Source organism: Periophthalmus magnuspinnatus, chromosome 13 (assembly GCF_009829125.3).
Source record: "Periophthalmus magnuspinnatus isolate fPerMag1 chromosome 13, fPerMag1.2.pri, whole genome shotgun sequence".
NCBI classification, from domain to species: domain Eukaryota; kingdom Metazoa; phylum Chordata; class Actinopteri; order Gobiiformes; family Gobiidae; genus Periophthalmus; species Periophthalmus magnuspinnatus.
The window spans coordinates 23,498,839-23,519,094 of record NC_047138.1 but is presented as its reverse complement, the minus strand read 5'-3'; the positions used below and the strand labels follow the sequence as shown (position 1 = coordinate 23,519,094).

Here is a 20,256-nt window from a genome sequence, read left to right as displayed (position 1 = left end):
GTTATAAAGACAGAAGATTTTGTGTTATATTTATGAGGCTACTATAGAAGCACTACCATGCGTATATTTCCAGCATCTAAAAAGTGAAGTTGTCCATATGTCCACGAAGCCTGCAAGGTAATCTACTGGATTATTTAGTGGTACTACATCAGAAATACAGGTTCTATATTTGATCGAAGCTACAACATTCCAACCTGCACTCACCACACAGTCATGATACACTTTAAAAACAACAAAAAAATCTGAATATGATAAGACATCATTTGTGGTATTTAGAGATTGTGTAAAAAGGGACTAAGTACCCGAACTCATTTTACAACCACATTTCAAACAGAGTTGCTAAACTGAGCAGTACCTGCACGGGGATGGAGCTATAAGGAACACTGTGATTGGTCTATCAAGAACCCACACTTGAAACACCTGCAGCCAGGTGTTTGTAATCAGAAACACCTGGCTGTAATCAGGGCAGTCGTGCGTGATGTCACCAACTACTGGAAATTGCAGAGGCCACTTTTTGACCAGAGAGCTGCAAATGTACTTAATTTGCACCAAAATTGCCAAAAAATGACTAGGAACAGTAGATTACACTGTGCATATACACAGTTTAGTGATGAAAAAAGTGGATCCAGTATTGAGTTCTACTTTATTGACTGATTGATTGATTTTCGATACTTTACACAGCCCTATTAGCCAGGCTGTTTTCTAGCCTTTATAGGGTCAAATGTTTACAGCAGAGGGCATCGGACATATAATCCAAACATTCAAATTGAAAGTTAATGATACACTCCTATGTATGTATTACTGCATTACACGAGAAGCTTCGAAGTAGTTAGACTCAAAATATGTCATTTTAACATAACTCATTTCAAATCAACACAACACTGGCCAAAACACTAGAATTCATTAGAATTAACCAAATTTTATTAGGAGACAACAAGGAGACAATTAGGAGATAAGTATATATATAAGTAACGTGCAGTCAGGGGGAGGCAGGTGAGGCCACCTGTCATCACAGAGAAAAAAATAATGAAATGGTTATATTTATCCAATGAGTTGTACTATAAAGTTATTTTCTATTTAACTTTTAATTATTTTTTTATTCAAAATCGCAGAATTTTTACTTTTACAGTTCAAATACTGAAAAGAGACATGCGTAGAGGCACAAGCCATTCGTGCCTCACCATGGACTGACTGTACGCTCAGCAGTGACAGCTACGAAAAGGCGCCGGGTGAGGCACGTAGTCACCTGGCCTCATGGTAGGGGCAGGATTGAACAGCGGTCAGTTATCAAGTTTTTGGTTGCTGCAGGGTGCCAATCCATTGAAATTCATAGGAGAATGTCGACTGTGTATCAAACCTGGAGCATGCTTCTTGGTTGGCCATCTTTGTTAATCGCCAAAATTCTCAAAGTTTTTTTTTTTAATCTGCAAAAGAAATTAAATCCATGTGAAAAACAAGTAAAAAAAAAAAGAGTAAGCTTCAAACTGTGTTAAAAGTCCTTATACCGAAAAATTCACCTTATTTATTGAATGACCCTCGTATTAGAGCTATTTCATGTGGACTTCGGAACCTTTATTTTGAATTCTTTTTTATTCTGGCCCCAAGACACTTACCGGGAGAGAAATTGGCCCAGGCCAAATTTACTTGCTTACTTACATATTTGTAAATCTGATTGTGATGACATGAGTGACTCACCAGCCATGAACCTCACATATACTATTAACATGAGTTTTCTTCTCACAAGACAAAGAAAGGTACAAAAAAGTCAGACGACCTCTGGCGAAGGCAGAAGTCCTACCTCCAAAACATGTTAGCCAATTTCGGCTTAGAATTCTTGTGTAACTTTCTTGAATTCTTAGGAAACTCAAGTTAATATAAGATACTCAGATACTAACACACCTAAACTAGTATCAGTATTTAAGAAAAAAAAAGAAAAACATATCATACAAAATGTTATCTTTTGTAAATCATTTTAGAAGGGAATTATTATTACCATATTAAGCTATTTTCTGATCAATGTTCTAATGCTGTTTTCTCATCACAAACATACCTGGAGTTGTGTTTTTTTTTCATTCACACATGTATGTGCATGTTTAAGATGAGTTCTTCTCAAACAGAAAACACTCTCTTGCACCGATGTCATGTGGTAATATAGGAAGGGTTCCACTGTGTTTTTAGACTCCATAGACCTTCACCAGAAGCATTTGGATGATTTCAGCACTGGAGTTGCCAATCTCTATTAAACAAAAGGCAAAAGGAGCAGTTAACTTGAAAACTACCACTACATGACATCACAAGGTGGAATAAAGCATTTTGAGCTTTGGAGATATAAATAGACCAATATTCCAGGTTTACAAAGGGTGAAAAAAAAGTGACCACCAAAAAAAAGGTCACACACTCTAATATTTGGTTGGACCGCCTTTAGCTTTGATTACAGCATGCAATCGCTGTGGCCATGTTTCGATAAGCTTCTGCAATGTCACAAGATTTATTTCCATCCAATGTTACACTCTGAAATAAATTTTGATAATGGAGGAATTTTTCTATCACCATGGTAAAGCGTGGAAAAAAGAATACATATTTAGAAAAATAACTCCTCCACATGGTCCAGCCCACGGCCACTCCCAAGCCTTTAAAGATGGCTGACTGACACACGCTCTCTTTGTCTGGACCATGTGGAGCTTCAGGTAAGAGTAGATGGATGTATTGTAATGGAAGATAACTGAATTGACAACATTTAACCAAATAAATTATCTTTAAAGTAACAGGTGTGCGTGGTAACTCAATTAGAGGTAAACTAACTGACAAACTAAACTAAACAAACCCGGGATAGTTTTGCCTAGTTGTATATTGCAAAATTATTGAAAATGACCAAATGACTGAATAAACAAAATTATGGTAGTATTAAAGGGACAAAGGCCCACTTTGTCACATTAGTATAATTGTGTGTTAAACATGTACATTACATTATCTAATAGAAGATTTTTGGAATCATTTGGGTATTGAAATTGATTTCTTTTTCCTCAATATTGAAATTGTGTTTGCAAAATTTTTGTATGATGACAACACTAGTCCAAACAAAAAAACAAACAAAAAACCAACAAAACAAAACACAAAAAAAACAACAACATTGCATGCCTACTTCCATGATTTCCCATATTTGTGAATCATACGTGGAGAATCTGGCTCTTTACTTCCCCCCCTCATAGTGCACTCTCACTTGGGGGCTAACACTGGTCGGATCAATGTTCATGTGGTGCCATAAAGGATTCATGAGGAGCTTCAGAGGAGATGATCCAGCAGGCCCCATTCTCCTGACCCTCACAGACAACCTCGAGAGCTCTTGGGTGGGTGTGGAGTGGACCTGCTCCCCCCTCACCTCAGTTCCCCATAAGCACCTCTATATGTTATTCTAGCCCTAAAGACCAGGGATTTGAGACGCTGGGCACTGCTTTGACGGGTATGGGTACTTTCAAGTGCACTTCGGCAAAGTCAAACAAGATAAGCCGGACAGTGAAACCATGCACTGTGAGAAGAGTTGAGCTCCGGGATTCCTCTTTGCAGAATATTTGATTGTATTTCTCTGCTGAATTTTTCTCTTCACAGATTTCTTGTTTTAAAAATATTGAATAGGAGCAGCACAAAAGAAGAATTCATAAAAGTTTAAAGGGGTTGTATTGAATTTTTGTCCAAGTACAGATATATCGTAAAAACAGCTCTTATGTTCAAAATGAGACCACAGTGTGTTGTCTAATTATTAAGTGTTTTAATAGTCAGCAAACCAGGAAGTAATGATGGTGACAAAACCGTAATGACAAAACTCTGCTCTGGCTTAAACGTTGAGCGCTTATAAATTCATCACGATGAATCATTAAGGATGTAAGCAGTATATTAGGAAAGCGAGGAATAAGCATCTTTAACTAATGAAATGTTTTTACTGGCCCATTGTGTTCTAGTGTGTTAACGAATGAACAAAAGCAATGGAGATACTGTAGAGTTTAAGATGTTCCATTTCTCCCTGGATTGATTCCTTCTGATATAAAACAATGTCCTCCACCAACCTTAAACATGCACAACAAGCTAATTCTCCAACTACATAGTACTGACCTAGCCTTGCTAATGCTCTGGAGAGTCTTTGGTCGCCCACTGCTCTTGACAGGCTGTCCCAGTGGCATAGAATTGTGGGTCAAATGTATTCTCTATGAGAACAATAAAGTGTACCTCAATTTTAAGCTCAATTTTTCTCACTGAGAAAACAGTTCTGGGGCAAACAAAGATAAGAGTTGCTTGTTCCTTAGGGTGGGACTAAACCTGAAATTTGCAGTAGAATGAAAGTGTTCTTCTTTGTTAACAACAGTGGTTTAAGTAATCTGTTTATTACTGTGATTTAACCAGTATTAACTGAAAAGCTTTTCAATTAATACTAACAGAGGCAATCTCACTGGCTGCAACCCCAAAGAGACAGCTATACAAACATGCAAATAACATCCACCAACTGAACCTGGATGGAAGAATCATTACACAAAATTGAATTAAAGGTAACTTTTCTGGTGGAGAGTCTACTGCCTTACAGTCACCATGGAGATAGTATAGCTTTACCTAAATTCCACAGTATGGCACTAAACGTTTCTATATCCATGGAAACAAGCAGATGACACCACCAGGCCAAGTTACGGGTCAGATCTATGGAGTGGCGATCACACTCACAGTAGGTAAGGTAAAGGTATTTTTGAGCATGAAAATTGTGTGGTAGACAAGTTTCATGCCATACAGTGGAGCATTCCGGGCAAAGCAATAACATCTTTATGGGGACAAGCAGACTGTCATCAGAAAAGTTACATAGTGCGCCTTTAAATACAATCTTTACCAAATGTTCCTATTAAATACTTTTGGATGAGTATATACTGACCTCCTAATAACATTTTAAAGTAGACACGTTTATTAATATTAACTACCACCCAGTCAAAATTATCGGCGTCCCTACTGGCTTACCCTGTCCCTGAGGCCTGTACACATGTTTGCATACACCCCTCCATCTCACTTCTCTCCCACTTGAGACACCGCCATGGAAACGCACATCTTTTGATCATTCACCACTCTATTGCTTTTCTTCCCCTCTCTCCTGCACTCCGCATCAGTCCTTTTATTGTGCAAGCTGTCAGAGGAGACACCTAGTTTGAAGCATGCAAGTTTATCAAAGGTTTTCTACAGGCTAATTATTCATCAGGGTATATCTACGTAGCTGGAGCTTTGACACCGCGAGACTCAACAAAACTGCAAATATGACAAATAACAGAGGGAGGTTAGCTTAAAAATATATCAGCACATGGAAAGGTTTAGCCTGGGTTCTTTAATATAATTGCTGTTAAACTGGTGGTAATTGTTCGCAGGGAGAGGTGCTGGCTTTTGCAGGTTTTGTGTGATATCTTTGCTGAGTGCCTCCAGCTGACAGTATAAGAGAAATTAATATGGTAATAGCTTAAAGGAACTGTATGAAACATGAACTCTTACAGTTTAAAAAAGTACTACAATCACAAATGAACCTGGGTTGCCAGAGCATAATAATAAATTGAATGATCAGCATAAACATAATGTTTAATGCATTTATGAGTGACAAATATGTGATATAAAGCTGAACCGAGAAGAGTGCTTTTGTTGTTGCCATCTCCTGTGACCTGTGTGTAGCTGTCAGCCAATCACAGCCTGCTCCAGTTGCCTCTCAAATAATTATCTATCAAGACATTCATTTAAAAGCACGGACTCTCGTCTTTTTATTCTGCCATATCAGCAATATGCTGCAACCCATCTTTGCTCGAGTCTACCGCAGCAGCAGAAAAATAGGCCTCCTATAGGCCTCCTCCTTTCCAAGTTTCTAAGTTTGACGCTTTCTGTTTACATAAATTCAGATTTTACTTTCACTATGGCCTTACAAACAAAGCCATTTTGTCTTTAAAGCTTCTTGCCTGGCCAGCTTTTCAAAGTTTGAAAATCTAATCTTAGCAAGACGTCACATAAGGAAATGTTACATTATACTTATATTATTTGTTGAAATTTTACAATGCCAAATCATCAAAGCTCAAAGTTGAAAAGCGTTACTGTAAAAGTCTGCCTAAAAACTGACAGATTCTCAATCAATAGAAGCAATGGCAATCCCATGGCTAATGCTAGAAACCTAAAGAGATAACAAAACACAAACTATATCCAGTGAACATAGCTCCAAATAGAAAGTGAGCATGGGCAAAAAGAGGTTCCTTCAAGGTCTGATTCCAAATAACTTCTATTCAACAATGCACCAGCTTTTAGATTTGCAAGGAGTCACATAAGAAAGTTGTATATTATTATCTGAGACTTTTATTTATATCCATTTTACCATGCCAAATAATCAAAGCTCAATGTTGAAAAGCCTATTAGTGTAATTCTTTCTATATTTTCATCTTCTTTATTTTATTTTTTTTGTATTCCAGCCATCGCAGTCCATCACATACAGCAATTTTGCATTGTACTGTAAGTAGGCAGATCTAGATAAGATAAAGCTGTTAAAAGTTTTGAAAAGACCTTTACAGCTACTATTCTAAATAAAACATGGATGTGTGGGCAACTCCTGTACACCCCATGGAGACTCAGGTCTGATAATTCTCACGAAACCCATGTAGGTGTTAAGGGAGGAGACCATTACTTATTTAAGCCTTCCTCCCCACTGAGTTTATATGAAGGTGTCTATTTTAAAACTATAATCTACATACTGGTTTGGCAAAAGCCAGAAATCATATAGCATTTTTTATCATTGTGGTGTGAGAATCGGCATTGAGTATTGAGTACATTCCTTAGTATTGAAATTGGGGGTTGAAATTTTTGTTTCATGACTAATATGTCCGCTTCACATGACAATTCTGATTAATCCAAATTGCGCCGATATTAGCAGATGACTTGCTAGCGAACTTCACATTTTAGCCACTAGGGACGTGTCTGCAGAGTTTGAATTAATAAGAATGAGAGGAGATTTGAGAGAATTTGGAATAGTAGTCGTTAAATGATGAAACCTCGGCTAATACGGCGGGGATCATTCTCGGCATGGGAGAGGAAGGCTGTTTTTATCCACAATCCTTGGGAATCTTAAATAATGCTGATTTGATTTGCGTAATAGGCGGTGAGATTTGCCAAGCACATTTAGAAGCAGGGTAGTCGTCATCAAGGCTAGCAGTGCAGTTCAGAGTTGAGTTGAGGTGAAAGGATTTTTTTTTAAGTATAGTGGTTACAGGGAAGTAGAGAGAGATGGCCCAAGTCTGATGAGAAATGTTAATGTTTAAACTATCTTTGTCTATTTGGTAGGATGTCAAAGGTACACTTAACTTTTATAAAGGGCAACCTATCGTAGTGCCAAAGTGTCTTCGAGTTTTTAATGACTATAGCAAGAGATACAGTTTGTAAAACCACACATTTGTATGTGTCTTGAGTGTAGAGTCATCACATACACAAAGTCACAGAAGGAGTGACTATAGTCACTTGTAGTTATGCATTTTAGCACAAAATTTCCACAATATGACATTAAACATATCCACCATTTATTTCAATTACATGTGCTTTAAGTGCTAAAAACACGTGAATTCTTACTGTGAGTGGGCTCGCCTTTCCATAGGTCAAGATAACTTGGCCTGTTGACGCCAAATGCTTGCCTCCATGAAGACAGAAAAGCCTAATGTCATATTGGGGAACCTACCAGGCAAAGCAATAACATTTCCACGGTGACAAGCAGGTGGTGGGACCCTCCACCAGAAAAGTTACATACTGCACTTTTAATGCCACTGTAACTACTTATGACCTACTGTACATGAATTCAATTGCATATAATAAAAATCACTTTGAAATTGAAAACAAAAGGTACTCATTTGCACTGTGCAATTTCCTAGTATTCTAAAAAATATAATAACAAAATATATATTGGAAATTATACCAAACCTGTAACCTTGAAACTACAAGGCATTTGTACTTGAGTTCATGTCAAACCAGAGAGTATGAATTCAAATGGAAAAGTTTGTAAAGAACCCTTGGCACTATTTAAAATGCACTCTGCCTCTCTTTTCCAAGGACCTACTTATTTGATGCTATTAGCCCTGAGCTGCGTTTACAATGTTAGCCCAGCGGTTGTGTCTTCTCTCCCAGATGTTTCACCTCTGTCTGCTACACTCTGTAGCAGTGCTAACCACATAAAACGCAACACTTATGAATTATGCACTGTGTTTGCAGCAGAAATGTGAAGTAAATAACAAAATGTATGACTGTAGGATAATTGCCGACTTGAGGAGAACGTAAGCAAAAAAGTTATGTTGGCAATTTTTGTTTATTAAAATGAATAACAAGCCTAACATTTGGGGGGCAGCCTTAAAGAGGCAAAAATCGACTTTCTGGAAGTTTCTACCATGTTATAATGTTATAATGTTTACTCATCAAAAACACGACTGCAGAGGTTTTAGATGTTATGCATGTTTGAGTAATGCAGCGATCTCTCCGGGCCATATTCAAACCCTCCTTACAAGGCTCCACCCACAAGCCTATAGCACCTATGCTCCCACACAGCCATTATTCATAAATATACAAAAGGACACAAAAAAAATACACTACAACTTCACAAGCCTGATGGGGTGTTGTGATACTGCTCTGACGGGGAAGTGAAGAGAAGGAAAGGGATATCAAAAAAGTATGTGAAACTTATTAAACATTTTAATTGTTGTTTTCGAATGTAGCAAAACAAAAATGACTACCAGAAACAGAACTATTTCATTTTAAAAAAATTTCCAGATTTCTTTCTCACTTAACCTAATGCATTCTGAGCATCCTAGTTATTCACTGTAAAGGGTTTACAAGCACTTTTCACAAGGGACCAGAGGACTTCACGGTAAAGTATGTTAAATACACACGTCCAGATTATTGGATAATAAAACGCTTTATAAAGAGATGCAGAGAGAACAAGGCAAACGTATTTTGACCTCAAGAGCTGCTTATACAATATATCTGTACTGAGGCAAGATTTGCTCAAATACATGGAAACAGGGTACAGGGCCTTTAAAGTGGAAATGTTGCCTCAACTTTATTTAAATACAGCCAAAAGCAATGGCTTTCTGAATGTGGACATAAAAAGTTGAGACTAATAATGAAAAGATTATAAATTATAGCAGAGAGGAGTGATAGTGGCTTATATCCAGAACAGTGTGTACCCTTTGGTGAAAGTACGCTTAAAGCTCATTAGATAAGCTTTAAAAAAAATGCCTCTCACTGTAGACTCTATTCAGGGTCTAATTATACTGAGGTGTGGAGTCAAGAGTACAAAGATAGAACAGAGATGGCCAACGCATGGGCAGTGAGGGCAGCTAACTACAGCAGAGGTCAGGCAGAAGAAAGCAGGAAAAGTACATGTTCAGACTATATGGATAACCAATATTTTCAAAATTGGGCTTTAGGTGGCAATGTGTCATATATCATATATATATATATATATCAGCTGTTGTTACTTCCTGTAGGTATGGTCAGACTGACCACTCCCTGGAGGAGGGTGTCCCAGGTAAGTGCAAGGAGGAACGCTCCTTTATCTCGGTTCATAGTGTCCATGCCCCGTTTTCTGATTTCAATGGCCTCCCTAATTCAGCATTTGAACTTGTTGTTTTCTGATCAAATGACCTGTGCCCTGTCCCAATCCATAACGTGGTAATTTCTTTTACAGTGATCTAATATGGCTGATTACAGATTTTCCTGTTCTGCTTTTCTGGTCTGAGTGTCCCTAACATTTTTTTTTTCAATGCCCATCCTGTTTCCTTTATGTATGAGTTATTGCATGCATTATTTGCATTGAATCTTGTAGATTGTGTTACATTTTTGCTCTGGTGGTATTTTATCTTTAGGGTGTACTAACTGTCTTGGCAGAGTTTTGTGTATGGTTTGACTACTGTGCTTATTTTGTATTTTTTCATGGCTCACTGGATGAGGCCAGAACCCATCCGGAACCCACAGAGCCAACTGAAATCAGAAAACAGACCATGAACAGCTCTGAAGATGGCTTGCAGCTGAAACATATCAACATGGTAAATATATCTCCTACTGTATATTCTTTAAAAAGAACTCAAGTTGCTAGTGTATAAAAGAAAAGACAAAAATGTACGTTTTTGGATTGGTACAAGGTCATGTTTATATAGCAATTTATTTATAGGTCCTATGCATCCATTTGCAAACACACTTTTAAACTTAAGTTCAAAGACAGCATAGACAGGTGAGTTAAATCCACGTTTTTCTATGTATATGATGACTTAATAGCATTATCTACTGTTCCTAGTCATTTTTGGAAACTAGGTCAATTTGCAGCTTTGTGTTCAAAAACAGTGAAAAAAACATGTGTGCGGGCTCCACTGGCCCATGCAGTTTCATGTACTAAATAACATCACACAGGATTGTCCTGATTAAATCCAAGTGTTTCTAATTATAAACAACTGGCTGCAGGGGCGGAATATGAAGTGTGGGCACCTGTTAGACCAATCACACTGTTCCGTATACCTCCAGACCCCGTCCCTCCTTCCCCCTCAGTATCCTGTTTAGTCCTCCAGGTACTGCCCAGTTTAGCAGTTATTTTTGAAATGTGGTTGTAGGCAGAGTTTAGGTATTTAGTCCACTTTAAGCACAAATAGAAAAGTGGGAACTGGTGTTGAACCACAAATCCTCTGGGTAATACACAAACCTAACCTACTGGGAGGAATTACACCTTTGTGATTGTATTACAATGTGCACATAGTTACCTTCATGGAATGGTTGCGTCCATTGAAAGGCTCCGGCGCGGTGAAGAACTCTGTGTTGTGGTCCAGTCTCCCGTGCCCTCCGTATATCTCCATATCAGAATCCAGCTTGATTTTGTATCTGAGAGAGGCAGGTTAAGGAGCTCTACCAGTGGGAAAGTAGATTAGGAGATCGCAGAGCATACGGCAGAGCAGAGTTTTTCATCACCGCTGCTTTGGGTGCTATCGGCTTTTAGCCTGTGCTCAGCAGCTTTAGCCCTGCGCAAATCCCCCTCCATCCATCAGCCTTAAGAGAGCAGAGAAGTGACAGAGATGAGAAAATAGTGCAGTGCATTAGCATAAACACAAAAGTGATGCAGCCAGCCAGCGCGCCCCTCTAATTTACCGCATTCAGAGCCGAAATAATGAATTTAATCTGAAAAGTGATCCAAATGACTGACAGCGGGAGATGGCTCTAAAATTAGCGTCTTGGCGGCTCTGATACGCTCGGAGTTATTGTTCGACATGCTGCAATATTAGGCCTCTGACAGAGAGTCAGCTAAATATTAATAAGGAGGATATGGAAATAATACACAAGTTAGGGGCTGTAAAACTATTTTCAAAAACAAAGTCAAATGAAAGTCAAATTGTAATGCAATTTAATATAGCCCTATGTATTCTGTGTACAGTTTCTAAACTTATTGCTGGCTCACTTGGCATGCTGATTGATCACATAAGCTCCTAAATTGACTAGCTAAACCTTTCAGTGCTAGTTGCATATATCAGATAATGTTACACTTTACACTTACAAAATAAATATAAAAATAATCAAGGTTGGACTTAAAAATTAGATAGTATTAACTATATAGATTAACTATATTCATTACAATGTTAGGTATCAGGCCAATTTGACAAGAGCTGCTCTGCGCTTACAACAAGCAAAGCTACATGCTAATATGCTAATGACCTACCAAAATGGCGTTGCCCTAGACATGCTTTTAGCTGAAAAGCATGGTGTATGTTCTCTCTTAGGTAAACAGTGTTTTACTGTTACACCCAACAACACTGGCCCTGTTGGTCCTCTCCAAGAACTTTTAGAACCATTCTGACCAAATGCTTGCTGCCTCTGAAATTTATGACGTAATTGGTGATTGGTTTTCTGACATATTTGGGGAAATGGAAAACTTTCTTGATCTCGCTCTTCACCTCTCTTAACATAATGCTAGCTATTCCGATTGTCTGTGGCTGTTGTTTCATCCCCTTTGCTCGTACTATAGTTGAATGGTGTGTGACTGCGGCTTTTTCTAAGGAAGTTGCTACTGCAAAATAAATGGCACTACTTCCTACTTCTCCTAACACCCCTCTTCCTGCTTACATCACAGTTATGTCTGTGTCTGAGTACTAGACTACCCTATAATATTGTCTTGGGGAAATTTATGTTTTTAATTTTTGGGTTGGTTTAGTGAAAGCATAATTATGTACAGTACTGTGGATCTAGGAGGTGGCTATGGACGGTTGTTGGGAGCAGGGCCACAAGATGTCTTTTCCCATTTATGTCAGGAGGTAAAAGGAGGGCAGTACAGCTTGAGAATGAATAAATTCACATGCTTCAGTTTAGCAAAATTAATGAATTTTGTGTTTGCAGTAATGTATGAGTGTTTTATGATGAGAGGGTTATAAAGTCACCAGATTACAATGGATAACCTGTATACGGTATGTTAGTTTACTCATGAATGTGTATGCTTTTGCTTTTGTCCTTAGCATTACATTTCTTGATTTATTTTTACACTTAGATGGTTTAGGACTTTGTTTTTTGTTGCATATTTACTATTGTTTCTCTTTTCACTGTTTGTTTCACACCATGTGGGATGATGTGAAAAGGGGGAATTGTAAGGTATCTACACTTAGCAGTGCAGCACTACATCAAATGTACTGTAATGTTCTTGATATACTACTGCTAGAATAAATAACACGTGCCCACCAGTGGGGTGCAGACACTATGCAGACCAGCGTGGGCCTTATGAAGACACCCTGCAGACTAGAAGAAGGACTCTTCTCATACCCACACCCACCCCCATGCATGCACACTTGCACACCAATACACACCCCCACACCCACACGCACGCACGCACACCCACACACACCCACACACCCACCCCTACACGCACGCACGCACACACACACCCCCACCCCCATCCACACACACACACCCCCACACACACACCCACCCACACACACACACACACACCCCCACACCCACCCCCACACCCACACACCTACACGCACGCACGCACGAGCTGGAAAATTTCTAATCCAATACTTAACCACTATTAGGACTAGACCAGTAGCAACTGTGTCTGAACTAGGATTAACTCTAAAGCAGAATTAAATAAGGACTAAACCAGTACCAAACCAGAACTGAACTAGTTCTAACCAACAAAAAACCCTATGCTATTTTGGTGATATGTATTGTGATTATGTAATTCTCTATTTATGATCAAGAACAGACACTTTCTCCCACCCACTTCTCCTATTGGTCAGGCTCGCAATAAGTGCCAGGTGAATTTATCCAATCACAGCAAAGAGTGAACTTTCAAGAGCAGCAGATGACTTGCGTTAGCTCTTGTGGGCAATCTAAACATACTAAGTATACATGAATCGTGATCAAATTGAAACCATAATCTGGCATTGAGAAAATCAAGATTTTTTTGGCATGTCACTCACCTTTACCCATTTGTGATAATGAGTCTTGTACTAATGCTATGTTTCCTGATATTATATGAAAGATTCACATAAGTAGTATACACTTCAGTCTTGTGACTAGCTCTCTTGTTCTTGTTGACATGTAATGCAAATAGAGAGGAACTGTGATTGTCAAAAGCCTGCAAAGGAGGGGCAGGCCTTTGTGTGGGATGAAGCCGTTTTTTCCATAAAAAGGAAACTTCACAAATGCAAAAAAAGTGTTGCTTCAACCTGAGCTGTATCCTCCCAAACTACCTCTGTCCTTCATCTATCACTGGCTAGGTTTAAATGCACACCAGAAATCAAGATCCTCTGATTTCTGGAGTCAGGATCAGATTACTGGAACGTAAACAGTAACATCTGGTGTGAGTAATCTGATTTCTTTCTGATTATTCACACCTGTTCAGGCTTTGACAAAAAATGGAAAATTATGCAAAAAGGGTAAATTAATATAGCAAAGAGAAAAACTAAAAGATTGAAAGTTATTTTAAAATTCATTGTACTTTGTCGTCCAAATATGTCAGTTTCTCAACAGTTACGCTAAAAATCCACCAATTCACAGATATATGCCACCAGCTGTTTCTGAACTGTAGGCCTTTCTATTCTCCACATGAGTTCACTTCATTCATTCTGGTTGCTGTTTACATCCCTCCGTGCGCAGACATGCACGAGGCCCAGCGCGTGCTCGCAAAGCAGATTCTGAATGTGGAGCGAACATTCCCGGACTCTTTATTGATCATCCTGGGGGATTTTAATAAAGGAAATCTGAGCCAGGAACTGCCCAAGTACAAACAGTTTATTAAATGCCCGACGAGAGAGCAGAAGACGCTGGATCATTAGTACACAACGGTCAGTGGAGCCTACAGAGCCGTGCCCCATGTTGCTCTAGGATTCTCTGATCACGTCATGGTTCACCTCATCCCTGCTTACAAACAACGGCTGAAACTCTCCAAACCTGCTGTGAGGACTTCTAAGAAGTGGACCAGTGAGGCTGTGGAGGAGCTTCGCACGTGTTTGGACACTACAGACTGGGATGTGTTCAAGGCTGCCACAGACAGTTTGGATGAGTACACAGACACTGTGACATCATACATTCAGTTCTGTGAGGACAGCATCGTTCCATAATGCACCAGGGTGACTTTTAACAACGACAAACCCCGGTTCACACCCAGACTGAGACATCTGAGGAGGGAAAAGGAGATGACTTTCAGGGCAGAAGATCGTGAAGGCAACAGGCATTGCAAGTATGCTTTTAGCAAAGAGGTGGAAAAGGCTAAAGCAAAGTACAATACACGTCTGGAGCAGCATTTCTCCACCAACGACTCTGCTTCTGTCTGGAGAGGGCTTAGGCAAATCACCAACTACAGGCCCAAAGCCCCTCCCGCCGTGGACAACAAACAACTAGCAGAAAAGTTAAACAGGTTTTATGCAAGGTTTGAAGTTTCACATCCCTCCCCCTCCTCCCTCACCATCATGGACATTACCTCCAAACTCACCTTGGACCCCCCCTTCCTCCCCCACTGCCTTCACAGTTTTGGAGCAGTACGTGACTAAGCTTTTCAGGAAGCAGAATCCCTGTAAGGCCACGGGCCCAGATGGTGTCTCTCCTTCCACCCCTAGACACTGTGCTGAGGAACTGGCTCCTGTCTTCACGGACATTTTTAACACCTCCCTGGAGTCATGTCACGTCCCAGCCTGCTTCAAGCTGTCCACCATCGTGCCCGTCCCCAAGAAGCCCAGGATCACTGGACTTAATGACTACAGACCTGCGGTGCTGACGCCTGTAGTCATGAAGTCATTTGAACGCCTGGTCCTGCACCACCTCAAGTCCTTCACCTCCCCCCTCCTGGACCCTCTGCAGTTTGCCTACAGAGCCAATCCTTCTGTAGACGACGCCATTAACCTGGCCCTTCACTTCATTCTCCAGCATCTGGACTCCCCGGGAACCTACGCCAGGATCCTGTTTGTGGACTTCAGCTCTGCGTTCAACACCATCCTCCCTGCTCTGCTCCAGGACAAGCTCGCTCAGCTCAATGTGCCTGACTCCACCTGCAGGTGGATCACTGACTTCCTGACGGACAGGAGGCAGCGCGTATGGCTGGGGAAGAATGTCTTGGACACTCGGACTATCAGCACAGGATCTCCACAGGGCTATGTACTTTCTCCCCTGCTCTTCTCCCTGTACACAACTGCTGCACCTCCAGCCACGACTCCGTCAAACTGGTTAAGTTTGCGGATGACACCATCCTCATTGGACTCATCTCGGACGGCGATGAGTCTGCCTACAGGAGGGAGGTGGACCGGTTGGTGTCCTGGTGCAGCAGCAGCAACCTGGAGCTTAACGCCCAGAAGACAGTGGAGATGATTGTGGACTTAAGGAAAGTCACAGCCCCCCTGCCTCCCCTCACCCTGACGGACTCCCCCATCACCACTGTGGACTCTTTCTGCTTCCTGGGCACCTGCATCACCTAGGATCTCAAGTGAGAGCCAACCATTAGCTCCCTCATCAAGAAAGCCCATCACAGGATGTTCCACCTGCGGCAGCTGAGGAAACGCAAGCTGCCAGTCCAGATGATGGTGCAGTTTTACACGGCCATCATTGAGTCCATCCTCACCTCCTCCATCACTGTGTGGTTCACTGGGGCCACTGCCAGGGACAGACAGAGACTGCAGCGCATTGTGCGCTCTGCTGAGAAGGTGATTGGCTGCAGCCTTCCATCGCTACAGGACCTGTACATCTCCAGGACTCGGGGGCGAGCAGGCCGTATAGCAGCTGACACCTCTCACCCTGGACATGGACTATTCGAGCCACTTCCCTGAGAACAGTTTCTTCCCCTCTGCTGTTTGTCTCATGAACACTTTATAATATTTGCACAAAACTGGACACTTTGTAACACCGGTCACTTTAATAAGTCATGTTTGCACTGTTGTTCTGATGCTGCTGTTGTATATATTTTCTAGCTTTAAGTATTTTATTTTATTTTTAAGCATATCTTTTTTTTTTACTTCGTGCATGCCCTTATTTGTATTTGTATTTATTCAGTGTGTTTTATGTTGCACTTTATCACCAAAATAAGTTCCTAGTTTGTGAACTGTGTTCGCAAACGATGGCAATAAAAGGATTCTGATTCTGATAGTATCATAAACTGGATATATAAATGGACATAACTAACCTGCTAACCTCAACGTTCCAAATAGGAAGTGAGTATGGCCGTGCTTCTGGCTCCAATAGCTCCATTTCACTTTACATTGAGACTCTGTAATGTCTGTGTAATCTCTCAGTCATCCAGGTCTGATCCATAGCAAAAGACAAAGTTTAAATCTGTCAACTGGACAAATTGTTCAGTCTTTAAACACCCTGCTGTTCTTCTCTTTGTTTTGGGTCTGAGGATGTGGTTATAGATGGGGGAGAGATTATGTCTCAGGCCTCCATTCCTGTTCAAGGAAGGATTGTCTTTCCTAACAAAAATAGCTTTTTTAACTCCCCTCTCAAACCATTTATTTTCTCTGCCTAAGATCTGAACCTCACTATCTTCAAAGGAGTGGTTAGTGGCTTTTAGATGGAGATGTACGGCGGACTGGGATCCAGTCCAGTCCAGCTTTCACGCCGATGTTGGTACATTCTCTTATGGAATGGCTGCTTAGTTTCTCTAATGTACCGCTCACTGCACTCTTCATTACACTGAATGGAGTAGTAGTAGGTCGGGGCTTTATCATTTGGATGGACCAATTTTTGTCTTAAAGTGTTTGTAGGTTTGAAAAACACAGGAATCTCATACAGTCCGAAAATTCTCTCAAGTTTTTCAGACACACCTGCTGTGCAAACAAGATAGTGAGGTTCAGATCTTAGCCAGAGAAAATGGTTTGAGAGGGGAGTTAAAAAAGCTATTTTTGTTAGGAAAGACAATCCTTCCTTAAACAGGATTGGGGGCCTGAGACATAATCTCTCCCCCATCTATAACCCCATCTTCAGACCCAAAACAAAGAGAACAATAGTAGGGTCGTTAAAGGTTGAATAGGGCAGTTTCATCTGAAACTAGAGACAATAGGTGTTTACAGTTTTAGTGTGGTTAGCCCCTTCCTCCAGATAGATATAAGGCAGTGTCCACCAGCAATCTGACCAGAACTTGGATAAACAGTGAAACATCTTTACTCCTACAACGATTTGTCCAGTTGACAGATTTAAATGTCATCTTTTGTTCCCTCTGTAATTGCAGCGAGCCCCATCATTTTAGTATGAAAATGTTCATATTAACCTGTTATACATTATCCTGGTATTTTTATTTCACTATTTTGGCTTTAAATCAGGATATGAACATTAATACTAAACAAATCAGGTGCCTTCTTTCCTTGGGGTTGCCTCACTCCAAATTGGTTCTTTAGTTGCTATGATACTTGTGGATGGAACTCCAAATATGGAACTCAGTTCCAAATTGGCCCATATAACTGTTAGCCTCGATGAGCTTCATTTGGCTGGAGCCAAACGCTATGAGTCACATCACTCATCGCTCACTTAGTCCACTTCCTTATACAGCCTCTGGATAAGATGAGATCATTTGTCCAACAAAATCTGAATAACTACAAAGACTTCTAATCTAAGACAGCATTGTGCCAGCAGAGTAAAGCTCTAAGTCTTCACAATGACTTCAGTGTATTATATTTATCGTACAATAGGTGGTTATGACTGATAATCAGATTTCTCTTGTGCATGTAAATGCACACCAAAAATCAAATCTAATGCTAATAGGCTCTGTGCACAAGAGCACCCAGCAACCTCACTGTTAACATCGCTACTTCATGTCCAATTTGATCTCTACAAAGTTTTTACAGAGTCACTCTCAAATAAATAATTATTTAAAGAAAAGGCAGTTGGAGTTGCAGGTGGGTTAGGGGTCATGGGTCAAAGGTTAGGGAGTTAGGGTCAAGCAGTGGACAGGGAGCTGCGGGTGGATGTCACAGACAACATGTTAAACACTACACAAATAAAATAAATACTTCCCCAGAGGACACTTCTGCGTTTAGAAAGACAGCTATTTGTGTCTAAATGCTAATGCTAATTTTGAGGGATAATACTAAAACAACACCACAAACTTAAGTATTCTACACATAAAAATGACTGGATAGTCTTTAATTTAGTTAATTTGAATTTCAAAAGGCTGTTTATTTTATCCATTTTCTTATGCTTTATCCTGTGCCGGGTCGCGGAGGCAGCAGTTTAAAAGTGACTTTGAGACACAGTGAGCAAGCTAGTGTGCTGCTGTCAAGCCCCAGGGCCTAAACCTGGCCGCCAATTGAAGTCAGTGGGTTGTGCTCAACAACACACTTCGCAAATTTAGCCTTTAGCGGCTAGGTACATCCGGTCCTGCCCATTGACCATGCGCAGTTGAGCTACCCCCCATAAGACTTTGCGTGACAAGAACGAGCAGAACGCCTGCGAAGGAAGCAAGAAAATAATAAATTACTGTTCATTGATTTTCTACTATTGTTTACATGATTTTCTTGGCTGTGTCCCTATGTCTACTCTAGCCCCTGACCCCTCATTCACTACACAGCCCCACACTCTTTAGTGGACTCTATAGTGCTTCATTAACAGAGCAAATCGGACACACAGCTCAATACTTTCGGGTCAGGTGACTCGAGTCTAGGTGAAAAACAGTCTCAAGGCTAAACTGAGATAAAACTTGATTTCTGTCATAAATAATGATCAGATTGGACTGGCAAGTATTTATGGACTAATAATAACTGTACAGGTTTTTGTCAAGCTGGATCTCACATAAAAGGACTAGACTGAAAAAAAAATGTCTGAGATCGCTCTTTTAACAGTTCAAGCTAAGATAAGCAGCTAAAGCTAACATGTGTTTTGAGCTCTTACATGTCATTACTCACCATTGCCACTCACTAATAAAGTTCCAGAGGTTGTGGTGTCATCTACATAACCTATATACTTAGATTTGGCATCCCTAATTAATATTGTAAAACAATTGCCCAATTCCACTCCAAACCCCCTTGTTCCCCTCTCCCATCTCTCACGCTCATCGTAACTTGTGCTTGTCTATAGCACAAGCGGCCTCTGCGAATGAGGCCTAGTTACAGTAATCCAAACCTGGCAAAATTTTGAAGGAAGCATGGGGCTGCACAAATTGGCAGTTACCAGCCTTTGGAACCATTACCTCTTTGTTAGCCGCTAAGGGACTAGCGCGACAGCTTTTCCGTTCAGCTGTAAACTATTGTAATCGATACGGCCTTTGTCAATAAAATGGTGGGACGGAGGGGTAAAGGGGTTGTTTGGGGGGCAAGGGAATAATAAATGAATTATAAATTATAATGTTTATGTTTCCAGGAGCATCTTAACTGTGTTCTACACCTGTGGCTCATTCGTGACACTTCAGCTCATTTCATGTCGTACCACATAACAACCATAAAGACCCTGTTCGTCGCCAGAAATGGATGCCATTGGGAGGGATCAGTATACTCTAATAATTCACTCCAGACTGTATGGTCAACACTTTGTTTCAGAAAACTTGTTTAACATGAAGTTGTTTACAAGTTCATAACAGCAGGGGTTACAATCAGGCAGCTTCCAAAGCTTTCAAAAGTGTGCTTTTCTGGTTAGACGGTGTTTTGCGACTTTTGGGCCATTCATTAAATTTTGGTTAAAATCAGTTAGGCCTAAATGCAAGGAATTGAAACATTTAGCCTTAGTGTGATCATATGTCCTCATTTCTCCAAACAAAAGATACTTTTGGCAAGTGGTGTCAAC

At 40.4% G+C, this 20,256-nt stretch overlaps 1 protein-coding gene across 1 annotated transcript in view; it reads right to left on the bottom strand.

Moving 5' to 3' along the window:
- gbe1b (glucan (1,4-alpha-), branching enzyme 1b) overlaps positions 1–20,256 on the bottom strand; it is a 255,845-nt gene that overhangs the window by 9,137 nt on the left and 226,452 nt on the right. The window contains exon 15 of the mRNA XM_033976749.2: positions 10,779–10,896. Coding sequence (XP_033832640.1) covers positions 10,779–10,896 — 118 coding nt within the window. The remainder of the gene's footprint in view (positions 1–10,778; positions 10,897–20,256) is intronic.